This window comes from Camelus bactrianus, chromosome 26, assembly GCF_048773025.1.
Source record: "Camelus bactrianus isolate YW-2024 breed Bactrian camel chromosome 26, ASM4877302v1, whole genome shotgun sequence".
NCBI lineage: Eukaryota > Metazoa > Chordata > Mammalia > Artiodactyla > Camelidae > Camelus > Camelus bactrianus.
In genome coordinates, this window is record NC_133564.1 from 10,490,113 (window position 1) to 10,511,190 (window position 21,078).

The 21,078-nt window shown below is 44.5% G+C and overlaps 1 protein-coding gene and 1 long non-coding RNA gene across 3 annotated transcripts in view; one reads left to right on the forward strand and one right to left on the reverse strand.

The window, feature by feature from the left end:
* Positions 1 to 11,474, reverse strand: part of LOC141575157 (uncharacterized) — a 28,055-nt gene extending 16,581 nt beyond the window's left edge. Inside the window, exons 1-2 of the long non-coding RNA XR_012502536.1 lie at positions 11,067 to 11,474; positions 6,770 to 8,653 (exon numbers count right to left, since the gene is read on the reverse strand). This is a non-coding gene — a long non-coding RNA (uncharacterized LOC141575157). The remainder of the gene's footprint in view (positions 1 to 6,769; positions 8,654 to 11,066) is intronic.
* Positions 11,475 to 11,641: 167 nt separating this feature from the next.
* Positions 11,642 to 21,078, forward strand: part of AGPAT5 (1-acylglycerol-3-phosphate O-acyltransferase 5) — a 38,996-nt gene continuing 29,559 nt past the window's right edge. For both annotated transcript variants that reach the window (XM_010953341.3, XM_045515529.2), the window contains exon 1: positions 11,642 to 12,180. In XM_010953341.3, coding sequence (XP_010951643.2) covers positions 11,962 to 12,180 — 219 coding nt within the window. In that variant the 5' untranslated portion in view covers positions 11,642 to 11,961. The remainder of the gene's footprint in view (positions 12,181 to 21,078) is intronic.

A 21,078-nucleotide genomic window follows, 5' to 3' on the forward strand; every position in this document is an offset into this window, starting at 1 on the left:
TCGAACTAGGTCGCAGCACAACCGTCCGGGTGAGAGGAGCTGCAGCCAGTGGAGAAGGCAGGATAAGCCGAAAGACATCTCTTTAAAAAGGAACTGGGATAAAGGAAGCCCACCAGCCAACTGGGTAACAATACAGCGTGGGGAGTGCGTGGATGAAGCCAAGGGAAGATCGAAGGGCAACTTCAAGTCTTTAGCACCAAACTGAGAGGATTCAAAGAAAAGAGCAGGGTGATGGGTTGGTGCTTCTGCTAAGAACAAGCAAAATCCTTGTAGAATTTCCAGGCTCAGAATTTTTTTTTTTTTAAAGTTCGTAGCTTGGGAGAAGGAATCTGTAGATGTGGGGGCCATTAGCAAATAGTGGATTAGCCAAACCTGTACATGGAAATAGACTCATTCAGGGACGTCTGGGGAACTGGATGGCTGGATGTGATGGGGGCACTGTCAGTAGGCAAATCACAGACAACCTTAAAAATGTTGAGTGAAGGACCGAGAATCTGGCATGTTGGGGACAATGGCCTGGGCAGAGGCTACACAGAGGAGGAAGAGATGACTTCAGGAGCACCTTTTCTGGTAAATATTTCAAGAAGTGAAGTAACTTATGGTAGGTCCTATAACAGAGGCATAGCCAAGGGCGTTTACTATGCTCTGGGGAAGGGGAAGGGCACAAGGTCTGGGGGTGCTTTCAGTAGAAAGAAAACTTGAGTTAGGTCCGGATGGGTGACTCAGAGAGGAAGAAAATTCCAGCAGAAATGATAGAGCTTGCAGAAATGCTAAGGTACCAGAAAGCATGGCTATTTTAGACAATGAAAGGGACTTGTGTGACTGAAGCTTAGTCTAGAAGGCGGCAAGCAATGGAATATGGCAGCAGAAATGCAGGTCTGGACCAGCCTGGGAAGAGCTTCAGATCTGTCCTTAAGAGCACATACCCCAAAGAGATGTAGGGAACGTTAGCAGGACTGTTCCGAAACCAAGAATACAAACCTACTCAGGGTGGATTAGGTAGAAGAGTTTATCATAAAGAATCAAGGAACTTCCATTAACTCAGTTGCTGGGAGTCAGCTAGAAATCACAGGATAGACAGCGGGCAGCTGTGCCTCTCCCCCCACCCCCCATCTTTTGGGGCACATGGGCTGTGTGCCTGCTGCATTTGCCTCTCTGCAATACTTGTTCCTGCACTCCCAAAGCATCAGCATGTGTGTGGTTTGGGGTTTCCATGAACCAATTATGACTGCAAGTCTACCTGACTTCAATACTCTAGTGTTCAGTTCTGTCTGGCTCATAATCTGTATCTGATGGTCTGTGATTTCATTACTTTGGATCCAATGCTGGAGGCTGGAGAGAGGGATTCCCTTGTACAAACCTGTTTCTATAGATCTTACTTAGTGGTGCCTCGGGGGAGCACTGCCAAGGAAGAGGGCTTAGATTAGAAAAGCACCCCATATGCTTCTACACAGTGGCAGTGGGCTAGGGGTAGCCAGTAAGTCCTAGGGAAAAAACATGACATGTCTTCCTAGAGTGTGAATTTCCTTTAATTCATTCACTATGTATTGATTTCCTATTTGCTAGGGATTGATTCAGGCTGTAGAAATATAGTAAAAACAAAAAGTCCCTCCCCTCCAGGAGCCTACATTCTAGAGAGGGAAAAACAGATAATACATATTATATCACAGAAATAAATATAACATAAGGCAAGGTAAGGGGGATTATAATAATGAAGATTAGGCATGGCTGCAAATAAAAACCTGAAACAAGCTTAAACAAGTTAAAAAGGTTTTTTGTTTTTTTGGGGGGGTTGTTGTTTTTGCTTTCAAGAAGTCAGGAGGTAGTAAGTCCAATGCTAGTCTGATGCTCTATAGTGTCAGGAATTCAAATTCCTTTCTTATGATTGTTCTGCCATGTGTGACTGCCAACATGGTTGCTGGAGCTCCAGCCATCACGTATGATTTTACTCAGTAAAAAGGAAAGGTACACCACACACCCCATACCTCACATACCATTTCCTTATGTTTCATTGACTAGTCAAACCATCTAGGTGCAAGAAAAGCTGGGAAACGGCTTTATTTTAGGCTACCACATGCCTAGGTGAAAATTAGGGATCTAATCATTGTCAAAGGGGAGTGTGGATACTGGAGGAAACTAGCAGTGTCTGTTGCAAGGTGAGCACACGTGTCATTCAGGATGGTTAAGGGACAGGCTCTTTAACATCTGACAGACTGGGAAAGAAGTGAGGGGACAAGCATGTCCATATACAGGGAGGAACATTCCAGATTCTGGGAAGGCCTGTCCTGCTCCATGCACAGGAAGAACAGCAAGAGGTCAGGATGGCTGCCTCTTTAAAATGACCACCAGAGTCACTCATGGATCAAGCAGAAGCAGTTCCTCACTTTAGTAAGGAATGTTATCACCTAGATGGGAGCAGAGATGGTACTTAAGGGGTTGGGCAGCTGTGACAGGGGTTCTCAACTGGTGTACACAGCCAGGCAAGGGCCTCTGAGCAAGTCTGAGGCACAAGCTACCCTTGCTCAGCCCCCCGTGGAGGGTTCTACTGTCTTGGGAAGGGCTTTGCCCAGATGAACCACCTGCTGTTCTGAAAGGCTGGCTGAGCTCACTGTCGTCCACATCAGTGGAATTTTGAGAGATTTCCGAAGAAAACAGCAGAGTTACTGGTTTACAACCTTATCTTCCTGGGACAAAGAGTAAAGTCGCACTTGGGGGGGGGGGTGTCCGGATCAGTTACATGGCTGAAGCTGGAGTTGCAGGCGGAGCCGTGGTGAGCATGGTGGGGAGGGGGGGGGCATGGGGAGGCCTGGGCAGGGCAGGGTCGAACAGGCAGGACTTAATTTGGATTTTACTTAGGTGGGAGTACAGCTGACCCCTGAACAACACACGTCTGACCTGCAAGGGTCCACCTATTCTTGGACTTTTTTTCTGATGGTAAATACTGCAGGACTGGAGGACCACCTATAAGTTACACTCGAATTTTCGACCACGTGGAGCCTCAGTGCCCCAACCCCCTGAGCGGTCCAAGGGTCAACTGTCTCGAGCAGAGAACTGACAAGGCTCACCTTGGCTGCTGTGTGTTTGCTCAGGCTGCCTAACAGGGCTCCAGACTGAGGGCTTAAACAGCAGAAACTGCCCCACAGCTCTGGGGCTGGAAATCTGAAATCAAGGTGTTGGCTCCCTCCTAAGAAGGATCTGTTCCAGGCCACTTTCCTTGGCTTGGGGATGGCTGTCTCCTTCTTGTGTTTTCCTCTTTTTGCGGGTCTGTGTCCCAATTTCCCCTTTGTACAAGGATGCCAGTCATGTTGGACTAAGGCCCACTGTAAGCACCTCATTTATCACTGCTTTTAAGACCTTAGCTCCAAATACAGTCACTTTCTGAAGTCCTGGGGGTTAGGACTTGACAAGAATTTTGAAGGGGACAGTTTGCCCACAACAGCTGCTACGCAGAAGATTCTTTCTGAATAGGAAGGGGGAAGGGCTTGATGTGGGAAACAGCGACACTTGGCAGGAGGCTGCAACAGTCATGCAGGTGAGACAGGGCGAGGGCATAGCCTCTGGGTGTTGTGGTGGTGAAAGTAACCGCTTACAGAGGGACAGGATACAGGGTGGGCAAGAGCAGAGTCACAGAACTTTTAGCCACTGGTAGATTAGATCTGCTGCTACCAAGCTCCTTCCTTCCTGCCTCAGGACCTTTGCACTTGTTTCCTTAGCCTGAAATGGTCTCATCTTCCATCTGCTCATCATTCCTATTTTGACTTCAATGTCCCCTCCCTATAGAGGCATTTCCTGACCTTATGATTCAAAGAAGCCACTCCACAGCTATCACATCACCCTATTTTAATTCACTGCTCACCCTTTTAATTTGATCCGTGTCTCACCACTGGTAATGGAAGTGACACTAAGACAGGGGCCTTATCTGCCTCGGTCACTTATACCACCAGGTCCGAGAGAACAGGGCCTGGCCCAAGCAAGCACTCAGTAACTGAGTGAATAAGTGACCTAGTGCCAAACAGCTACAGCAGGTGAAGCCCAGGGAACCCTAATAACCTGCAGGCTTCCAGGGTGGATGACTGGGCAGATGGAGATGAGAAACCTGCCTCAACCTGGCTTTAACAGAGACGCGTTTGCTCACGGACTAGAAGGTGGAGAGACAGGGTGTGTTTCCCAGCTGGTTTGATTCGACAGCTCGAGGATTTCAAAGGCCTCTCGTCTCTCTCAGCTCTGCCTTCAGGGTGAGACACTGTCTGCATCACAGTGAAGCGGCTGTGCACTTTCAGCTTTCACCCCAATTAAGTCACCAACTGGGGAGAGGGAGGAGCTCCCTCGGCAGAGTGAGCCAGCTTCCTTTCCGGAAACCCCAGTCACCCCCACTGGAGTCTCAGGTGTCCTAAGGGGGCTCATCCTAGACCAGTTTTTGTGGCGACAGAAGTAAGGCTATTTTGATTGTCCTAAACGAATGGCTCAGGAACCCTTTACCCGAGGAGGTTTGTTTCTTTTTCAAATCCAGCTTATACCGTTGCTATTTCCTATAGTGGAAATTAAAATGACAAGAAAATACTCTATAATTTCTTTTAAAAGACAGTAAAGCCCATTATGTTATTTTTATGAAAAAAATTTCAAAAACAAAAAACTTAGAAGAGTGCATTGTTTTAACAGAATGTAAATCTCTTTAATGTCTGACTTCATTGAATACAGCTGGATTTTCTGCATTCAGTCTGTTGCCATGGTTTTGTTGGGTTTTTTGGTTTTTTTGGTTGAGGCATATGGTGAAAATCCAGCCTCAATCAGACATGTGACTGGAAAGGGAAGTTTAATGGCCTTTTCAGATAATGTGAATATTCTCTCACATTACACTAAAACACAGGAACTAGAAATTTCTTAAAGGTTGTTAGCAATGTGAAAGTTTGAGAGATCAATGACGTTTTTGTACCCTGTTACATTAAGTCCAAGTATTGGAAACGTGTCAAGTTCATGAGAGTAAATTCAGGTTTTTCAAAATTCTTAATTTTCATTTAAAAACTGAGCTTTGCTATCAGCAATATTGTGACAGAATTATTCTGTTCATTGTTGAGAAAATATCTGCCAGAATAGTAATAGCTTATCTGTCATTCTTTCAAGTAAAAATTATGTTCTACGAAGCAGAAGCCAGTTGAACTCACAAATCGAAGGTTTTTCCTCCAGAGAACAATTGTACGTCAACCCGGGCGCCTCAGAAGCACGCCCTCTGCTCGCTTACCTTTGACTCAGAGAATGGTAAAGGATGTGTGCTCAAGGGTCAGGATTTCATAGAATTCATGTTTTTTTTTTATTACTTTGTTGAGGTAATTAAGTGAAACGAGTGTTTTTCACCATCAGTCCACGGTCATGAACGCACGGCCACCCCGCACTTTGGTATCACTGCCTTGGTGCCAAGGGGCTGCCAGGCTTACCCACTGTCATCACTGCAAATTCAGTGCCAATAACCAACGTTTCTGGTCATTAAGAAACTATTTTTGACCTTAGACCCCAAAGGGTCTTGGGGAGCTTCAAGGTTCAACGTACACACCTCAGAACTAACCACTGCCTTACACGGATCATGGCCCATCCTGGGAGAGTGGGGGGGTCAACTTCCCCCAAAGCACGGGAGCTGTGTTGGGCTGGGGGTGGCTATTTGATCTGAATGGAAATCTTAGGGATGTCAGGAGGGGAAGGGGGCAGTGGATGCACAAACAACCTATAACAGAAGCCCAAGAAAATAACTAGAAAGTTAATTTATTACAACCATAATCCCTAGGCAAACAAGTTGGATTTGAGACACAAGTAAGGAAGGTGTCCACATTTCATTCAGTGTTCGAACAGGGTTGTTTAAATCTTTTGGAACAAGAATGCCTTCTTATTTTAGTTTTACAAATAAATAAAAACTTGAATGGTGACTGACCAGATAGAGGCAGAGTACTGGGCCACAATTCCAAGCTGTCAGTGAATAGGAGGCATTCTTGTTCCAGACCTTTCCATGCTTTCACGCCAAGATGAATAAGTTTCCCTTCCCTTCTGTGGGTACTTCAGTCAGATAGCACCCTTCTGTTACCACTAAGATAGTCAGTTTACAGTATCACTGATTAGGTTACAGCTTTAATTACATCCACACCTGAGTTCAGGTAAAATCAGCTTGGCTGTGCCAAGGCCCGCAGGCACACCGAGACCTCACAGTGTTCAGGGCAAATGTTCTGTGGTTTGTCATACAGACACTAGTTTATTTAACTCTGCTGTCAGATTGCTCTGTGGAGATTCCAAGATATCTTGAGAATCAATAATTTATTTAGTATCATGCCACGTAAAAAAAAAAACTCCACGTGCAGATTATAAAATGATTACCCTGTATTTTTTCTCCTGTGTTTGTTTTTACTTTTTAAGATACATTTCTGTTTACCTCCCACCTGGCTTTTATTTTGGTGTAGGTTATAACATATCCCCCAACGTTCATAACGTTTCCCCAGAATATACAGATGTACTGACATTTCTTGACTAATTCATTCTTTCCCCTCAGATTTTTAAATGCTGCTTTCAGAAGACAATACAAAATACGCACAGACACACACACACACACGTTGAGTTTCTGGGCTCTTTTGCCCCACTGAGCCATCTGTTTCCTCATTAGTAACTCAATTCTTACTGCTTTACAGTGTGTTTTGGTACCTACTGGAAAACTCCCTCACTCTGTATATGTTTCCTTTTGTTGCTACAAAAATTACCACATATTTAGAAACTTAACATCAGTTTAACTTACAGTTCTGAGGTCAGAAGTCCAAAACGGGTCTTTCTGGAGTAGCCAAGGTACGGAGCGGGGCAGTGTCCTTCCGGGGCTGGAGGTGACAGCTGGCACTGTCGTCTGCTCGGCCCTGAGCCTGCCCTCCTTACTTGGCCCGGGCTGGCCCTCCATCTTCAAAGCCCGAGTGGGTGAGCCCAGGCCCCCTCGCAGGCTGGGCATTGGTCCGCACTCCTTCCATGCCTCCCTCCCCACTTTGAAGGTCCCTGGTGACCACATTGGTCCCACCTGGATAACCCAGGGTTCTCGCCTTACAGTCATCTGATTGGCAACCCTAATTCCATTTGTGCCGCAAATGCTCCCTTGCCAGGCAAATTAACAGATTCACAGGTTCCAGAAATTATGTGGACGCCTTTGGATGGGATGGCCATCATTCTGTCTGCAAGGCTCAGTATTCCTCCTCTTCCAAAACTTTTGAGTTGTTTTTCCTACATGAACTTTAGAATGCTTTTGTCGAGGTCCCACTAGTGGTCTTCTCCTTCGCACCATCCCCCTCAAAAAGTAAACCTGGAATTTCCTTGAGTACATATTAAAGTCATAGTGTGAGTTTGAATATTACGCACCCTGACGATCAGTGTTAAAAACCAAGTTTCCATCTATCGTGCTAGAAAGGCTGTTATTTTTCTGTGTAGAAAATATAAAATGGTTTTCATAATCAAAACAAAGGTATACTTTATCACTGATCCATGATAGTTACATAATAAAATGTTATCTGAATAGTTTATTTTTGTGGTATGTCAGCTTGTGAAAAACATCTATTTTTTGTGAATTTTTCTTTTTTTATCAAGCAATTTAATTTTTTTATTTTGTTGTCAGGGGGCAGAGGTAATTAGGTTTATTTTTAATGGAGGTACTGGGGATTGAACCCAGGACCCTGTGCATGCTAGGCATGTACTCTACCCACTGCCCCTTTGCATTCTAAAGAAATATGCATGTTCAAATCCAATTTTGTATTTGTAAACGTGTCCTTTTTCTTAAAGGGCGCTCCTCTGCACCAGCTGAGGAAGTTCCTGTTTCCACCCCATCATAGCAGAAACTAAATTCCCCCATTACTCAAGCCTGAAACTGGGAAGGCATTCTTCACCCCCTCCCCCTCCTCAACACCAAGGTCAAGTAACTCCTGGATCCCGCCTGCTAGCTGTCTCCTGCACAGGGCATCTCTTTGCTTATTTTTCTCCTTTACTCATTTTGTATTTGCCTAGGTAGTAAATTAATCCCACCGCCCCACCCTAGACCGAAAGTGTTGTGACCTCAGGGCCTTTATCTGCTCTCTATCCCTGACACCAGGGTGAAGTGGGTGGGGTGTGTACCACTGGGTACATATTTGTTGAATCAGTATTTCTTTGTAAAAACTTGAAAATACAGGAAGTCTAGCTGACCTTCATGTGACCTTACTTCCCCTCTCCTGAGAAAACCAATGTCATCAGGCGTTTCTGGACGTCTGCATCTAGAAAGACATTGTTTCGTTTTTTTACAGAAATGGGATAATAGTGCATGAGTTATCCAGCAACTTGCTTTTTTCACCTAACCTGGAGATCTCTGACGTTACATTCAGGCTTACTTGTTCTTTTAACTGCTGCATAGCATTTTATGTGTCATCTTTGTGTATTCACGTAACTGTTGTTACTGATGTGCAATTAAGCAGACTTCTTGATTCAGAGTGAATCTGTCCATTTTTAGGCAATACTGCCAAATTTCCCTCCAAAAAAGCTGTACACGAGGAACTCACTTCTCGCTCTCCATACACGGTCACTATCAAAGTCTACACCACCACTGTCTCCAGCTGGGGGTCTAGCAACAATCTCGAAACTGCTTCCAATCTACTCTCCACACTGCCTGGAACACCTTTAAAAAAAAAAATCAAATTTAATCATTCATTTCCCTCTTTAAAACCATTCAGTATCTTCCCAGGATCTTTGGGGTAAAGTCCAAAATCCTTTTCATGTCTCCTAAGACTGTCTTCTGGCTCTTGCCTGCCTCCCTTTTCCTCGCTCAACGCCCAGCGCCCCGAGCTCCTCCCCTGGTCCCTCATACTTTCTCTACTTTCAAACCTTCAAATCGGGCCATCGGTATCCTTGAGAATATGTAAGAATGAGGAGTTTAAGGGACTCTATTTTCAGATGCTCAACTTTCCTAAAATGGATCTGCCTGAGCAGACTCCTGGAGCCCAGACCCACCTTGCCTTTTCCAAAGGCCCTGCCCACTTGGCCTGGCCCAATCTTACTATACTGCCCTGCACTGAGGTGGAAAAATGTAATAACCTTAGGACACCAAAGCTTAATTTGACAATTTCTTCAAACTAAGTCACCACTAAGAAAGGCATTTCCAATAAAACTCTACCTTTATTTACAATAATTATTAGATTTTCTGATATACATTGATTAAATTGCATATTGCTAACAATGGTCATAGCTCAATCCAGAAGAAATGTTAACTCTTAGGACCCTGATGATACAGTCTGGTCAATAAAAGATTTGGAAGCATAATTAATATTCCATTAGGGTACAATTATGTGGTGGAAGTGAAATGCGAATGTTTTCAAGGAGACAAAAGATCAATGTAAAAACAGATCCAGAAGTAGTTTTTAAATGGGGATGGTGGTATGAAATCACTATGGGGTCCATTTGAAAGATTTCTGTCATCACTTTAGAATTTCACTTACAACTCATCAGAGTTTCTTTCTTTTGTAACTAAACTTATGATAAAAATAATTTTAGATAAGTGCCCAAACTAAATGAGATCTCCTTAGTATATGTCCCCAGAGTACCATGAACCTCCCCTTTTTCACAAAACTCACCCTACACGTAACTCCCTGCTGAATGCAGCCTTTCACCATTAGACCCCAGAGCCACTGTGTGCAGGCTAAGTTAGGTGTGCTCTTTGAAAACAACCGTTTCAGTCGAGTGGTGGAAAAGGAAGTCAGATTGCAAGGGGTTAAAAAATGTACAAGGTAAGGAAGTAGAGGCAGAGGAGGTGGGCTGATTACAACCTGGGGCAGGTGGGCAGGCAGAAAGGAGGGTAAGTCTGGGACTGTCAGAAGGGAGAAAGGAGACTGGAGAGCACTGGAACAATCGAGTAGGAGGGGGACGGGTTTGGATTTAACAAGAGATATGAGAGTGAGTTCTCAGCGTCCCGCGCCAAAACACAGCACAAAACTTTACAGCTCGGTAACTAATAGCAATAAGGGGGTAATTCACAGGAAGTAACATATTTACACACATCACACACATTTACTGACTTCATGTATACAGACTGTAATGTGAACACTGAACTGGCTTTATCTGTTCATAAATATTCTAACTGTAGGTATGTCTGGTCTCACTTAGATAAAGGAAGCATGAACAGCACTGGCTGTGTCCATTATCCACACCCATGACTTCTTCCCTCCAAAATGAGGTCTCACGGTACAGGGCAGTACTTTCCCCAGAAAGAGGGGAAACCTCATTGAAAAACGTTTCTACTGTGTAGTGCTTCCTGTTGGCAACATACCTATCTAAACACTTAATTCTTGGGCAAATTCTCTATTCACCTGGCTTTGTCCCATTGGCAAGGTCACCATTTACCAATCGTCACATGATGTCAAGTAAGTATAGGCAGTCAGAGAAAATAGCTGCCATCCTGGCCCTGATTCGAATTTTCCACTAAAATGAGTTCCTGCATAAAGCTACATTCAGAAAACTTTTTTTTCTCACTTAAAGCATCTGGCATTCTTTTGAAGCGCAACTGTCACTGCAAAGGGTTACACAGTAATCTACACCACTGTAGCTAAAGGGCAGTAGGATTCAGAAGGCCTTTGGATCTGTTTTTACATCAATAAAGTAGCTTCCCTGCCTTCCTACATTTTTATCAAGGTCACAAAAGCATGTCAGTACTTTATTCTACATGCACAGGCAAAGTACTTTCAAGAACCACACAAAAATATGAGGCTCTACATAAAAAATCAGAAAGAAGTTAAAGAGCCAGACCCTGGAGAAGGGAAGCAAGAGTGAATTTGAAAAAATCTGACAGTGTGGGAAGAACCTTGTAAAACGGCTGTCCGGGTGTGCGTAAACTTGTCATTATCATTATCGTGATGGAAGACAAAAGGGGCCTGACTGGGAAACACCCTAGCGCCGAGTGAAGGGAAGGAATGGGGGGTTCCATGCACCTGCCGGGGAGGGGAGAAGAGGAAGGGGCCGGGAAGGCGGACGGGTGGGAGCCCATTGATAAGGAAGGCGAGCCTGGCCCGATGCCCAGGACGGGAGCTGAGAGCGCTCACCGCACTGCTGTAACTGCTCCGGCGGCTGTCTTGCCGGCGGTCCCGCAGTAGGCCTGACAAGCCCTTGCTGCCGGCATGAGCCCTCCGGGGCGGGAAGGCCAGGCTGCCGCTCAGCCCAGGGACCCCCGCGTCACCTACGCGCCCCACGGAAGGGGACGCCTCGGCCAAAGGGCGCATCCCAGGCCCAGGGGCCCCCAAGTGTGTAAACAGAACTGGGGCGACCCCTCCAGCTAACCCGCGCTGAGTCCGACCGAGACGGGGTCACGGCCGCCGGGGACCCTCGTGAGCCCACACCCACCTCCACCCGGTTCCGCCCGCCAGGCCCCACCTCCCTTCCCGCGTCCGCAGCAACGCCAGGCTTTGGAGCATGCGCAGTAGCCAGAGCCGGGCAGCCCGCGCGTCCCGGAGGCAGTTGCGCGTCAACCGTCAGCCGCACTCGACCAGTCAAGAGACATGACCTTGCCGCGAAGCCCCGCCCCCGGCGGGGGACTATGGTAACGGACACCCAATCAGGAGGCGTGTTGTTGGCGCGGAGCCCCGCCCCCAGCAGGGGCAGAGGGTGACGGGCGAGGGTCATGGGGTGTAAGCGATCCTGAGCGACCGAGCCCCCGAGGGCCGCGGCATCCCCTCGCCCCGCAGCCGCGAACAGCGCGCCGGCGCCTCCCTCGCCCGCCCGTCCACCCCCCGGCGGCGGCGCGGCCCATGCGGCTGGGAGCGGGAGCCGGATCCGGCGCGGGCGGGGCGTCTCAGGTGTGGCCGGCGGCCCGCGGAGGTGAGGGGGCGGCGGCGGCGGCGGCGGGTCCCGGCCCGGCCCGGTGATTGGCCGCCAGCTGAGGGCCGCGAGGCGGCCGGGCTGGGAGGAGCCGGCTAGCATTGTGCGCGCGGAACCGGGAAGATGCTGCTGTCCCTGGTGCTCCACATGTACTCGATGCGCTGCGTGCTGCCGGCCGCCGTGCTCCTGGGCACAGCCCCCACCTACGTGCTGGCCTGGGGGGCCTGGCGGCTGCTCTCCGCCTTCCTGCCCTCCCGCTTCTACCAGGCGGTGGACGACCGGCTCTACTGCATCTATCAGAGCATGGTGCTCTTCTTCTTCGAGAACTACACCGGGGTGCAGGTGAGGCTCTGCCTGCCCTCCGCGCCCGCCCGCCGCACTTGCCGCCCCTCCCTCCCTCTCGGTCCCACGGGGGCGCAGGCGCACCTCCCAGCTCCGAACCAGCCTGCGCCTCCGACTAGTGTGGGATCGTTCGGCCCTCCAGGGCAGATCCGGCCCCAGGAACACGTGCCATTACCCCATCCTCCAACCCTGGGGCGAGTTTCACGTTCTTACTTAGGGTTCGGCCGGATGCTTCCTTACAGGTACCCCAAGATCACTAGGTAGTTTCAGTAACATTGTTTTGAGGTACAAGTGAGGTCAGCTGCCCCCTCTTCCCTTCCTTTTCAGCTGTCTTGGTGCTCAGAAGTTAAGTGCAGATGAACATTTAAGTAGGGCAAGCAGTTGACAGTTACTGGCGTTTAGTCCAAGAAAATGGTATTGATGGAACTCAAAAGTGCGCTTTTAGAAATCGGAGACCTCTTGAAACAGACTGATGTTTCTATTTGGACAAAAAGTACAACTGTTGCATTCTTCTCCAGTATAAGTGAAAGCTGGGCGAGGAAATTAATACATTTGTTTCTGTAGAAGCCTTAGCATAGATAAAATTCTTGCCAACTTTGACTAGGCTTAAATGTGTGTCTAATCTTTTGTCTGATTACTTTCTTTCTGTTACTTTCTTTATAGAGATTGGATTTGTAGATTAAATTTGTAAAACAAGCAAAAGTAGAGGGCCCCCTTAACTTTCTTAAGTATTTGAAGTCTCTTACACAAAAACAATTGGGAATTTTCCTTTTATTTCCCAATTTGGAAAAAGAAAAAAAAGGTCCATTTCTTGTTTATTCCTTATCTAGTTAGTCCTCTTCTTTTTTGGTGGGGGTGGGGTGGTTTGAGTGGGATGACTTCTTTTTTTTTTTTTTTTGTCGTCTTATTTTCCCTAGAGCAGCTGCTTTCACCCTCTTGTCCACCAGCTACTATTTTGAATTTGCAGTTACATTGCTGACGATCCTAGAAGACTCTGAGTTTGCCCCAGTTGGAGGTTTGGGGGAAGGGAACCGGGAGAAGCCAGGGCCTCCATTTAAATTAGTATCTGTAAGTGTTTCCTAGGAAAGAAAGATTTTCCAGATCGTGTGGTTTCCTGATAATTGAATTTTAAAATTGTCCTTATTTAAAATTTTCACTAATTCAGAACAATCATTTCCCCACTCTGTTCTTTGCCACATTTGTCTAAATGTATGGTTTTCATCATGAAAAGTATTTAATTTCATATGACAGCTGGCGTGGGCTAGGATACAGACTCAGAACATATGACAAAGTCATTTAATTCTTAGAAAAAGAATTCTACATATGGTGGGTTATTTTATTTTAGATAATAGCATATAACATGTCCTATGTCATGTAACACATATACCATTGAAGTAATTTGTATTTAGCAAGTTTCTTATTTTAAAAAATGATGTAAAATTTCAGTGTTTCTGAAATTCTATATCTTAACTGCATGTCTGTTCAGTACAGACCTCCAGTTTATTGGTTGACTTCTCAGCACGTGGTTTTTAAAAAGTTTAATCTGTTGATGATGAGTGGGCCCTCAGTTCTAGAATTCCTAACAAACTTCATCAAGGGACTTAACATTAAATAAAATTTTAAATTATACTTGAGGTCCATCAGACATCCTTTTATAAATGCATGAAGAACCAGTATCCAGTGATAATCTTCTAAATGTCAGAATTCGTTTTTCTTTGTTTATTAAAAAAATTTTTTTGGTTGCTCTTCTCTTGCTAGAATATACCAAAAAGTGGTCATTGATATTTGCAGGCGACGTATCTAGTGATGTGAAACATACCTCCTCTTTAATATGTTCTAAATATTTTAGTCACTATTTGCTTCCTGCTTACATCAGTTGGTGACAACTGATTTACTTTAAAATGTGTTTTACACTAACGGCTCTGTCTGCTAATTCCCTCTTCCCCAAATGCTAACATCATACATGATAACAAGCAAGTGTGAAATTCGATATAAACTAAATTTATTTTTCAACTGATCGGCTTCAAGTATAAAATAGTTCTAATAACATTAGAAGGAAGAAATAGAATTTGAGTCTAAGATTTTGATGTTTATATGATGTGTTCAGTTAGCATATTCTGAACTTCTCTAATATTTCATACTTTTACTTGAAAGATTGTTTCAAGTTCCTCAGAAACCCTCAAAGCCTTCATATCTAGAGGCCATTTATAACTGGTTCTTTCTTTTGGTGGTATTGTTTCCTCCAAAATAGTCCTAAACTCTTAATGAGTTAAATTTGTATTCTGTATCTTGCTGTAAAAGCAGCTGAACTATTAGAATGAAACATGTTTATTTAAAATCAGAGAAGAGACCTCACAAGTCCAGCCCTTTTTTATCATGTCTGAATTCTTTCTGCATTTCTGCTGAAATGTTGCCCAGATGCTTCTCAAATATCAGTAATCCTAAATAGATTTAGTTCTAAATAGAATATAAATTGTTGTTGCTTGTATCTTTTTTTCCCCTCTCCTTATTTATCAACCACATGAAGACCTTAAAGGTCTTTCGATTACTTACTTCAGTTTAACTCGGGGTAACAGATTGGAGCAGATTTCGGGGTGCTGCTGCATTTAAGTAGAATGACACAAACCTTTGGTAGAGGAAATTAAACATTTCTCAATCAAATCTGATTCCAGTCTAGCACATTGTAAGTCTGGCCAGGGAGTAGGTGTGGACTTATAAGAAAATCTTAGAGGAATGTAATTAGAACCTTGTTTTTATACTTTCTATAAATATAAATCCTGGACTGTGAGCAAGACAGTTATTTTAGGTTGCATCTGTATATGATTTTTAAAAATATCTTATTTTTCTGTTTTATGTCACAGGTGCAATAAAATATTCAAACACTGCCAAAATATTTTCAGAAAATTAAACTTTCCCAGACCTACACACGCCTTTCCCAGGTGTGCAACAGTTAGGTGTGTAACTTTAGATTTCTGCCAAGAGCTTTTAAATAAATGTATGAATTGTGGGAAATCTCCTTCTCCATTAAATTGACTTCTTGGATGGGTTCCACAGTAGCACTGGATATACTCGTGACGTATGGGGACACCTCTGCGCCATGATGTTGGAAAACAAAAGAAAATCTGACTCTCTCTCTGTACAGAATTTACTTTTCCTCTTACATAAATATGCCTTATTTTGTAGGAGGGAATACGCTAAGAGTTGGCCCTTCTTAAATGGAATTAGAAGTTAATTTTTCCTTTAATATTTTCTCATTGTATTATGGTTTCTTAAACAGAGGTTAATGTTAATAGACAATCCAAAACAAAGTAGTAACTTCTCAGAACCCAGTCTTCATTCCCTCGTCTGGTATCGGAGTGTGCCCCGTGTTCCAGGCCCCGTGCTGGACTCTGGGATAGAGTGAAGAAACACAGGGACAAGGTCCCTGGCCTCATGGCGCTCACATTCTAGTGGGACACAAAAAATAACACGAAGGCTCAAATGGGCTGTGCTCTGTGACTTCATTCACCTAGTGGGTGGAGGTTGGAGTTTGGGGAAACTTCCCTGAGCAAGTAAGTGACATATGCCTTGAGCTCTGAAAAAGGGCCAGTTGGGGAAGTATTGTGGTAATCCAGGCGAGAGGTGATGGTCAGAGTGGGGGAAAGTGTGGGCGTGGAGGGACTGAAGAGAATCCGAGATCTATGTAGAGGTAGCTGATGGGGCTTTGGGTAGGGAGTGGAGAGGATGGGGTGAGCAGCAAACCTGGCATTTAGTGAGCGCTGACTGTGTACCGGGTACCTCTGTATTTTGTAAAGTCATTTCATCCTCACAGGATAGGCACCATTCTTCCCATTTTACAGACCGTAGAACTAAGGCACGCGTGGTTCACGTTTGTGGTGGTCAAGCCAGGATTCAGTCCAAAGCAGCCTAGCTTCAGGGTCTGTTTTCCAAAGATGCTTTGCTAGGTGGTGTGGTTACATTGGTTGAAATAACATCCCTGCTCTCAAGATATTCACACTGGGAAACACACTGGCAGTTACAGTGGAGGACAGTACTGAACTTGGAGTGTTTACGTTTATTAGCCCTATGACACAAAGATAATATGACTTGGTTATTCAGGAAGGCTGTATCAATTGCTATGAACTACTTTTTGAGTTTTTACTTCAAGCGGGAGTACTATAGTGTGTTTCAGGAGAAGAGGTTCTTGACGGATAACTGAGTAAACATGAAGGCTCCTAAGCATGGCGTTCCAGGCTGTCTAAATTCTGCCCTGGCCAGCTTTTCCATTTGTTGGTTTCACTGTAGCCCAGCCACTTCCTCCCCAGCCCTCCCCAAATCACACATCCTCAACAGCATACCTTTGGACCACTCTGTATGCGTTCTTCCAACTCAGGGCCCCGCTTTTCCTCATCTGTCATGATCTCACCCCATCTCAAAGTCAGAATCACTTATATGTAACATTCATATGTAATATTAACATAACATTAACGTATTTAAATATAGTTATTGTCCCATTTCCAAGATTGTAGCCCCTTAGAGGCGGCAATTAAGGGGGGGGTGACTTGGCTTGCTTGTTCCCTTTCAACAAAAGGGCAGAGCACTGGACAGCAGTACTGATCTGTGCTTCTGGAAATGTAGGTGAATCTCACGTTTTAAGAGGTGAGGCTCTGAATGCCCTTGCTAGTCGACAGGTTTTGATCTAACAGGGTCTACAGGTCTAGTGAGTCAGTTTGCCTTTTTAATAGATAAAGGAGGAAGAAACATGCGCTCCACCCTTAGCAGTCAGCCTGAGAAGAAGGTCAGAGACGTTACAGAAGTGAATTCCAGGACAGCAGGCAATACAGAGAAACCTTTGTTTACTTGTCAATAAAAACCTGTACTTCTTGCAGTTTTTTAAGTAAGTGATTCTGTAAGGTTTATTTTGTTTCCTCTGCTTCTTTGTAGGAACTGGCCATGAAAACTGCAAGTAAGCAAGTGTTGCCTGGGAATTTAGAGGGCTGCGCGCGTGTCTAAGTGTGATATCTGGAAGCAGAAAGAAGGGAGGGGGGCGATACCTGGAAAGGAGGGTCATGTTAGTGCTAACCACATGCTGGGAGCTAGTTTAGGTGGATGAAACGGTCTTTTGGGGGTGGGGAATAGCTCAGTTGGTGGAGCACATGCGCAGTGTTGGTTCAATCCCCAGTACCTCTATTAAAAAAAGAAAAATGAAAATGCCTCTCATCTCAAGTAACACACATAGTTGAGCAGTTAGAAAGAAGTCAGTTGTTTTTTAACTGACTACAACAGGATAAGTTACAAAATACCAAAATGAGCAAAGAACTGAGGAAGTACAGGAGAACCACAGCTGAGTGCAAGTGGTCACTTAGTGAGTTGCTTCGTGCATGTCAGGCTGGATGTGAATGCCAGCCCTTCCTGAGCTTGCATAATGCTTTGCCCGCATTCTTAATTTCTATTTCTGTAGGAAAGTATTTTATGTCAGTTTTTACTTTTTTTTTGGCATGAGTTTCTTATCTCCTTGAGGTTAATGTTCAAAGTGAAAAAATTACATAAGCTTCTGAATGTGAGAAACCTTCTCATTTGACATTTTTTATTTGGAATTTTTGCAGATAATAGTTTGTTAGAGTCAAAAGATTTTTGGGTCTTAGGTGAGAAACCTGGGTGTAATTCCTAGTTCTTTGCTGTACTCTGTATCAACCTGAATAGGTCAGCTTCTCGACTCCACAGTCTCCTTCTTAGCTGGAATACTTACTGTCATGTTGCTTTAATGGCGAAATGAGGTAATACGTGAAGCTGCTTAGCTCACTGACTGGTCCATCCTAGATGCTCAGGAAAAATACACCCTGCGAATAAGCACGGTACCAAGAGACCGAACATGACGAATGAATAACAAGAGCTTTGTGCTTTGTAGGGGTCCGCTGAGGTGTCGTGTAATAATTACTTTTGCATAACCGATTATTAGACAAATGACTTTAACCTTGTTTCAGAGGGTCTTCATAACTTTCCTCTTCAGTGAAATGTTTCAGATTGGTCAGAAAAAGACCATTGTTTTTGTGTGCATAACAGTAGAAATCTTGTACTTAATCTTGAAATGATGGATTTCATTGGCACAGAAATACACTTAAAAGTTCATTTCAAATGAGTATAAACATAGAGTATAAATTATATATGCAATCTTATTGACACTGAAATTCTCGAGAGCTGCGTTTCTACATAATCAGCAACCCTTTTTAATGAAGAGAAATTATATAACTCTTTCTCGTATCCATTAATTTAACAGTTTTGTGTAAATGATTTCATTTTATTGGATAGTAATAATAATAATAATAATAATAATAATAATAATAATAATAATAATAATAAAACTGAATATTTGGGGGGATAGTTACTATGATCCAGGAATTGTGTGAAGTAGTCTACACAGTCTCATTTATTTCACCGCAACCCTGTGGGGAGCAGTCACTATTACTGCAGTCATTTTACAGGTGAAAAATAGATATGGGGAGGTTAGATTCTTTTGCTCAAGTTCACATAGTCAGTAAGGTGATGGACTAGGATTCACAGCCACGTCGTAATTTAAGTTGAACACCCCTGCCAGTGTCCTTAGTGACTTTTATGCTGCAGCTTAGACGAGGTAAAATGTTCTGTGGCCGGGCGTGCAAGTTATATTAACAAAAGCCAGGTTAACAGGAGAAAAGGCATACAAATTTTATTGATGTCAATATTTTTAAAGTATTTTAATGTTTTACATGTTCATACTTTTACCGGGGCCTCACAGCAAAGAAGGGAAAACTAAGAGGTGGCTGGAGTCCCTCGGGGGGCTAGGTGTCACCCGGACAAAGGGCAGCGGGCCCGAGAGGGACTGCAGGGCTGGCTTTCCTGCACAGCCTCTCGGCTCATGTTTACACGAAAGTAGCGAACCGTGGCGTTTCCAGGCCAGCGTGGTACGCAGCATGTGGACTGAGCCCAGACAGTGGAGGTGTGGAATCTCCTCGAGCTGCTGGTGCCGTTGGCTGATCACGGGCCATCGCACGAGGCCGCGTGGTCGGGGCGCGCCTCCGCCTCCGCCTCCGCCTCCTGAGGTGTGGAGCGGAGGGCGGGGGCCAGATAGCGGCCAGACGCTGGCCGGGGCCGGTGCGTGCACTGACTGCACCCTCCGCTGGGAACTGTTTATCATGACACTAGATGACTGTGCTTATTTTTATGGTTTCCTTTTTACCCTCGCCATGCTTATTTTATTTTAAAATGGATATATTTAGTTTTACAGAAGATACAATTTGCAGCGCTGTTTTCCATACAACTGATACCATAGTTCTGTGAATAATTTTTACTACTTAAAATAGTTTGTTTATATATTTTTGACGAATAAAAAATGATGCCTATTTAATGTGTCCATCGTGATGTTTTGGTATAGGTCTGTGTTATGAAGTAATTACCAGAATGAAACTAAAAAATAATGTTTAATAGCTTGTTTCTCATCCAGCTTCAAAGGCTGTAGTCTTTTAATCAAGCTCGGAGCAAGAAAGGGGAAGGAGAGTGTCCTGGGTGGTTCCAGTGCTGCTTTCAGCGCGGGGCAGGCGGGCTTCAGAGTGGATTCATTCAGGTTGAATCAAATAAACTACATACAGCTGTTCGTTGTGAATATCCAGCCAAGGAACTTAAGCTCAAATAGCTGCAGCCCTTTAAACCCAATGGTCCCGAAGCCTTTCTGGCTCATTGGTAAGAATGGCGATTGCTCACAAACCAGGACTGCACTTTTTAACTCTGTGTAGATCAAAAGCTACTAGTTTGGGGTTTTTTTGGGTTTGGCACTGATAAACTTTATTAATTTTAAAAAAATCATTGAGCAAATATTTAAACACACATTACCTGCATAGCACTGCACAGTTTTCTGAGGAAGATGATAGAAATCTCAGTCTGAGTGCCTGGACTTCAGACCTTTGTCACCTAGTCCTGTTTGTCTCCAGCAATGTTGGCTTCATGTCCTTCTCTTTGTTCTGTTGTTAAGATATTAATGAGTAGTGTTGGTGACCAAAAGTTTGTCTCTGCGGAGATCTAAAAAGATAGATCTGAAAAACCTTAACTTATTTAATCCATAATCTTGAATGATCTGTGATGGCAAGGTACAGAAACAAAAATGCCCTGAATCAAAAAATACCACTGTTAGCAGTCATTTCCTTTGAAGTCTTTAAAAATATACTGCCATTTTCTTTAAATAATTTACTGTGAAAGATTTCAGACACACAGAACTTCAGAGACTCGTATAAGGAGCACCTGTGTACCCACCACCCAGGTAAAGAAAACATGACTTCTAGAGTGGAGGCGTACTGTGTCCCCCAGTCTTGCAGTGCCCTCCCTTCCTAGAAACCCCTTATCCTTAACTCTCTCTGTTCTGTATCATGGAACCAAGTGTCCCCAGTAGAAAGTAAAGTTTTAATCTCAGCTTGGCATTCAGAAGACTGTTTACATTCAGGTCCAGCTCACCGACGCTGCAGGCAGCCTGTGTCTGGCTGTGACACTGCCAGGGGCACCTCAGACACACCAAACACCTCCAGTCCTTTGTTCATTTCATGGGTCCTTCCTTCATCTCATCCGCTGAAGTCGCACCTAAGAATGCTGCTGCTGCTCTGCAGTTGCCAGTTCTTTAAAGTAAAATATACTGTATTTTAATAATATTTGCATAATGTCTCATCACAGTCAGTATCTACATGCCTGGCTCTTCCACTACACTGTCGGCTCTTTGAAGGACCATGTCGCCTATGAACAGTGTTTCAGATGTTGTGAGCAGTCAGCCAAAAGTCATGAGGACACTGATCATTCTGTCTTACTTCCTGACCATTAACCTGCCCTACGCGCAACTGCTTTATGAACGTGCTGTTTCTGGTCTCTGAGGCTCCTAAGAGAAATCTGATGTTTGTTGAT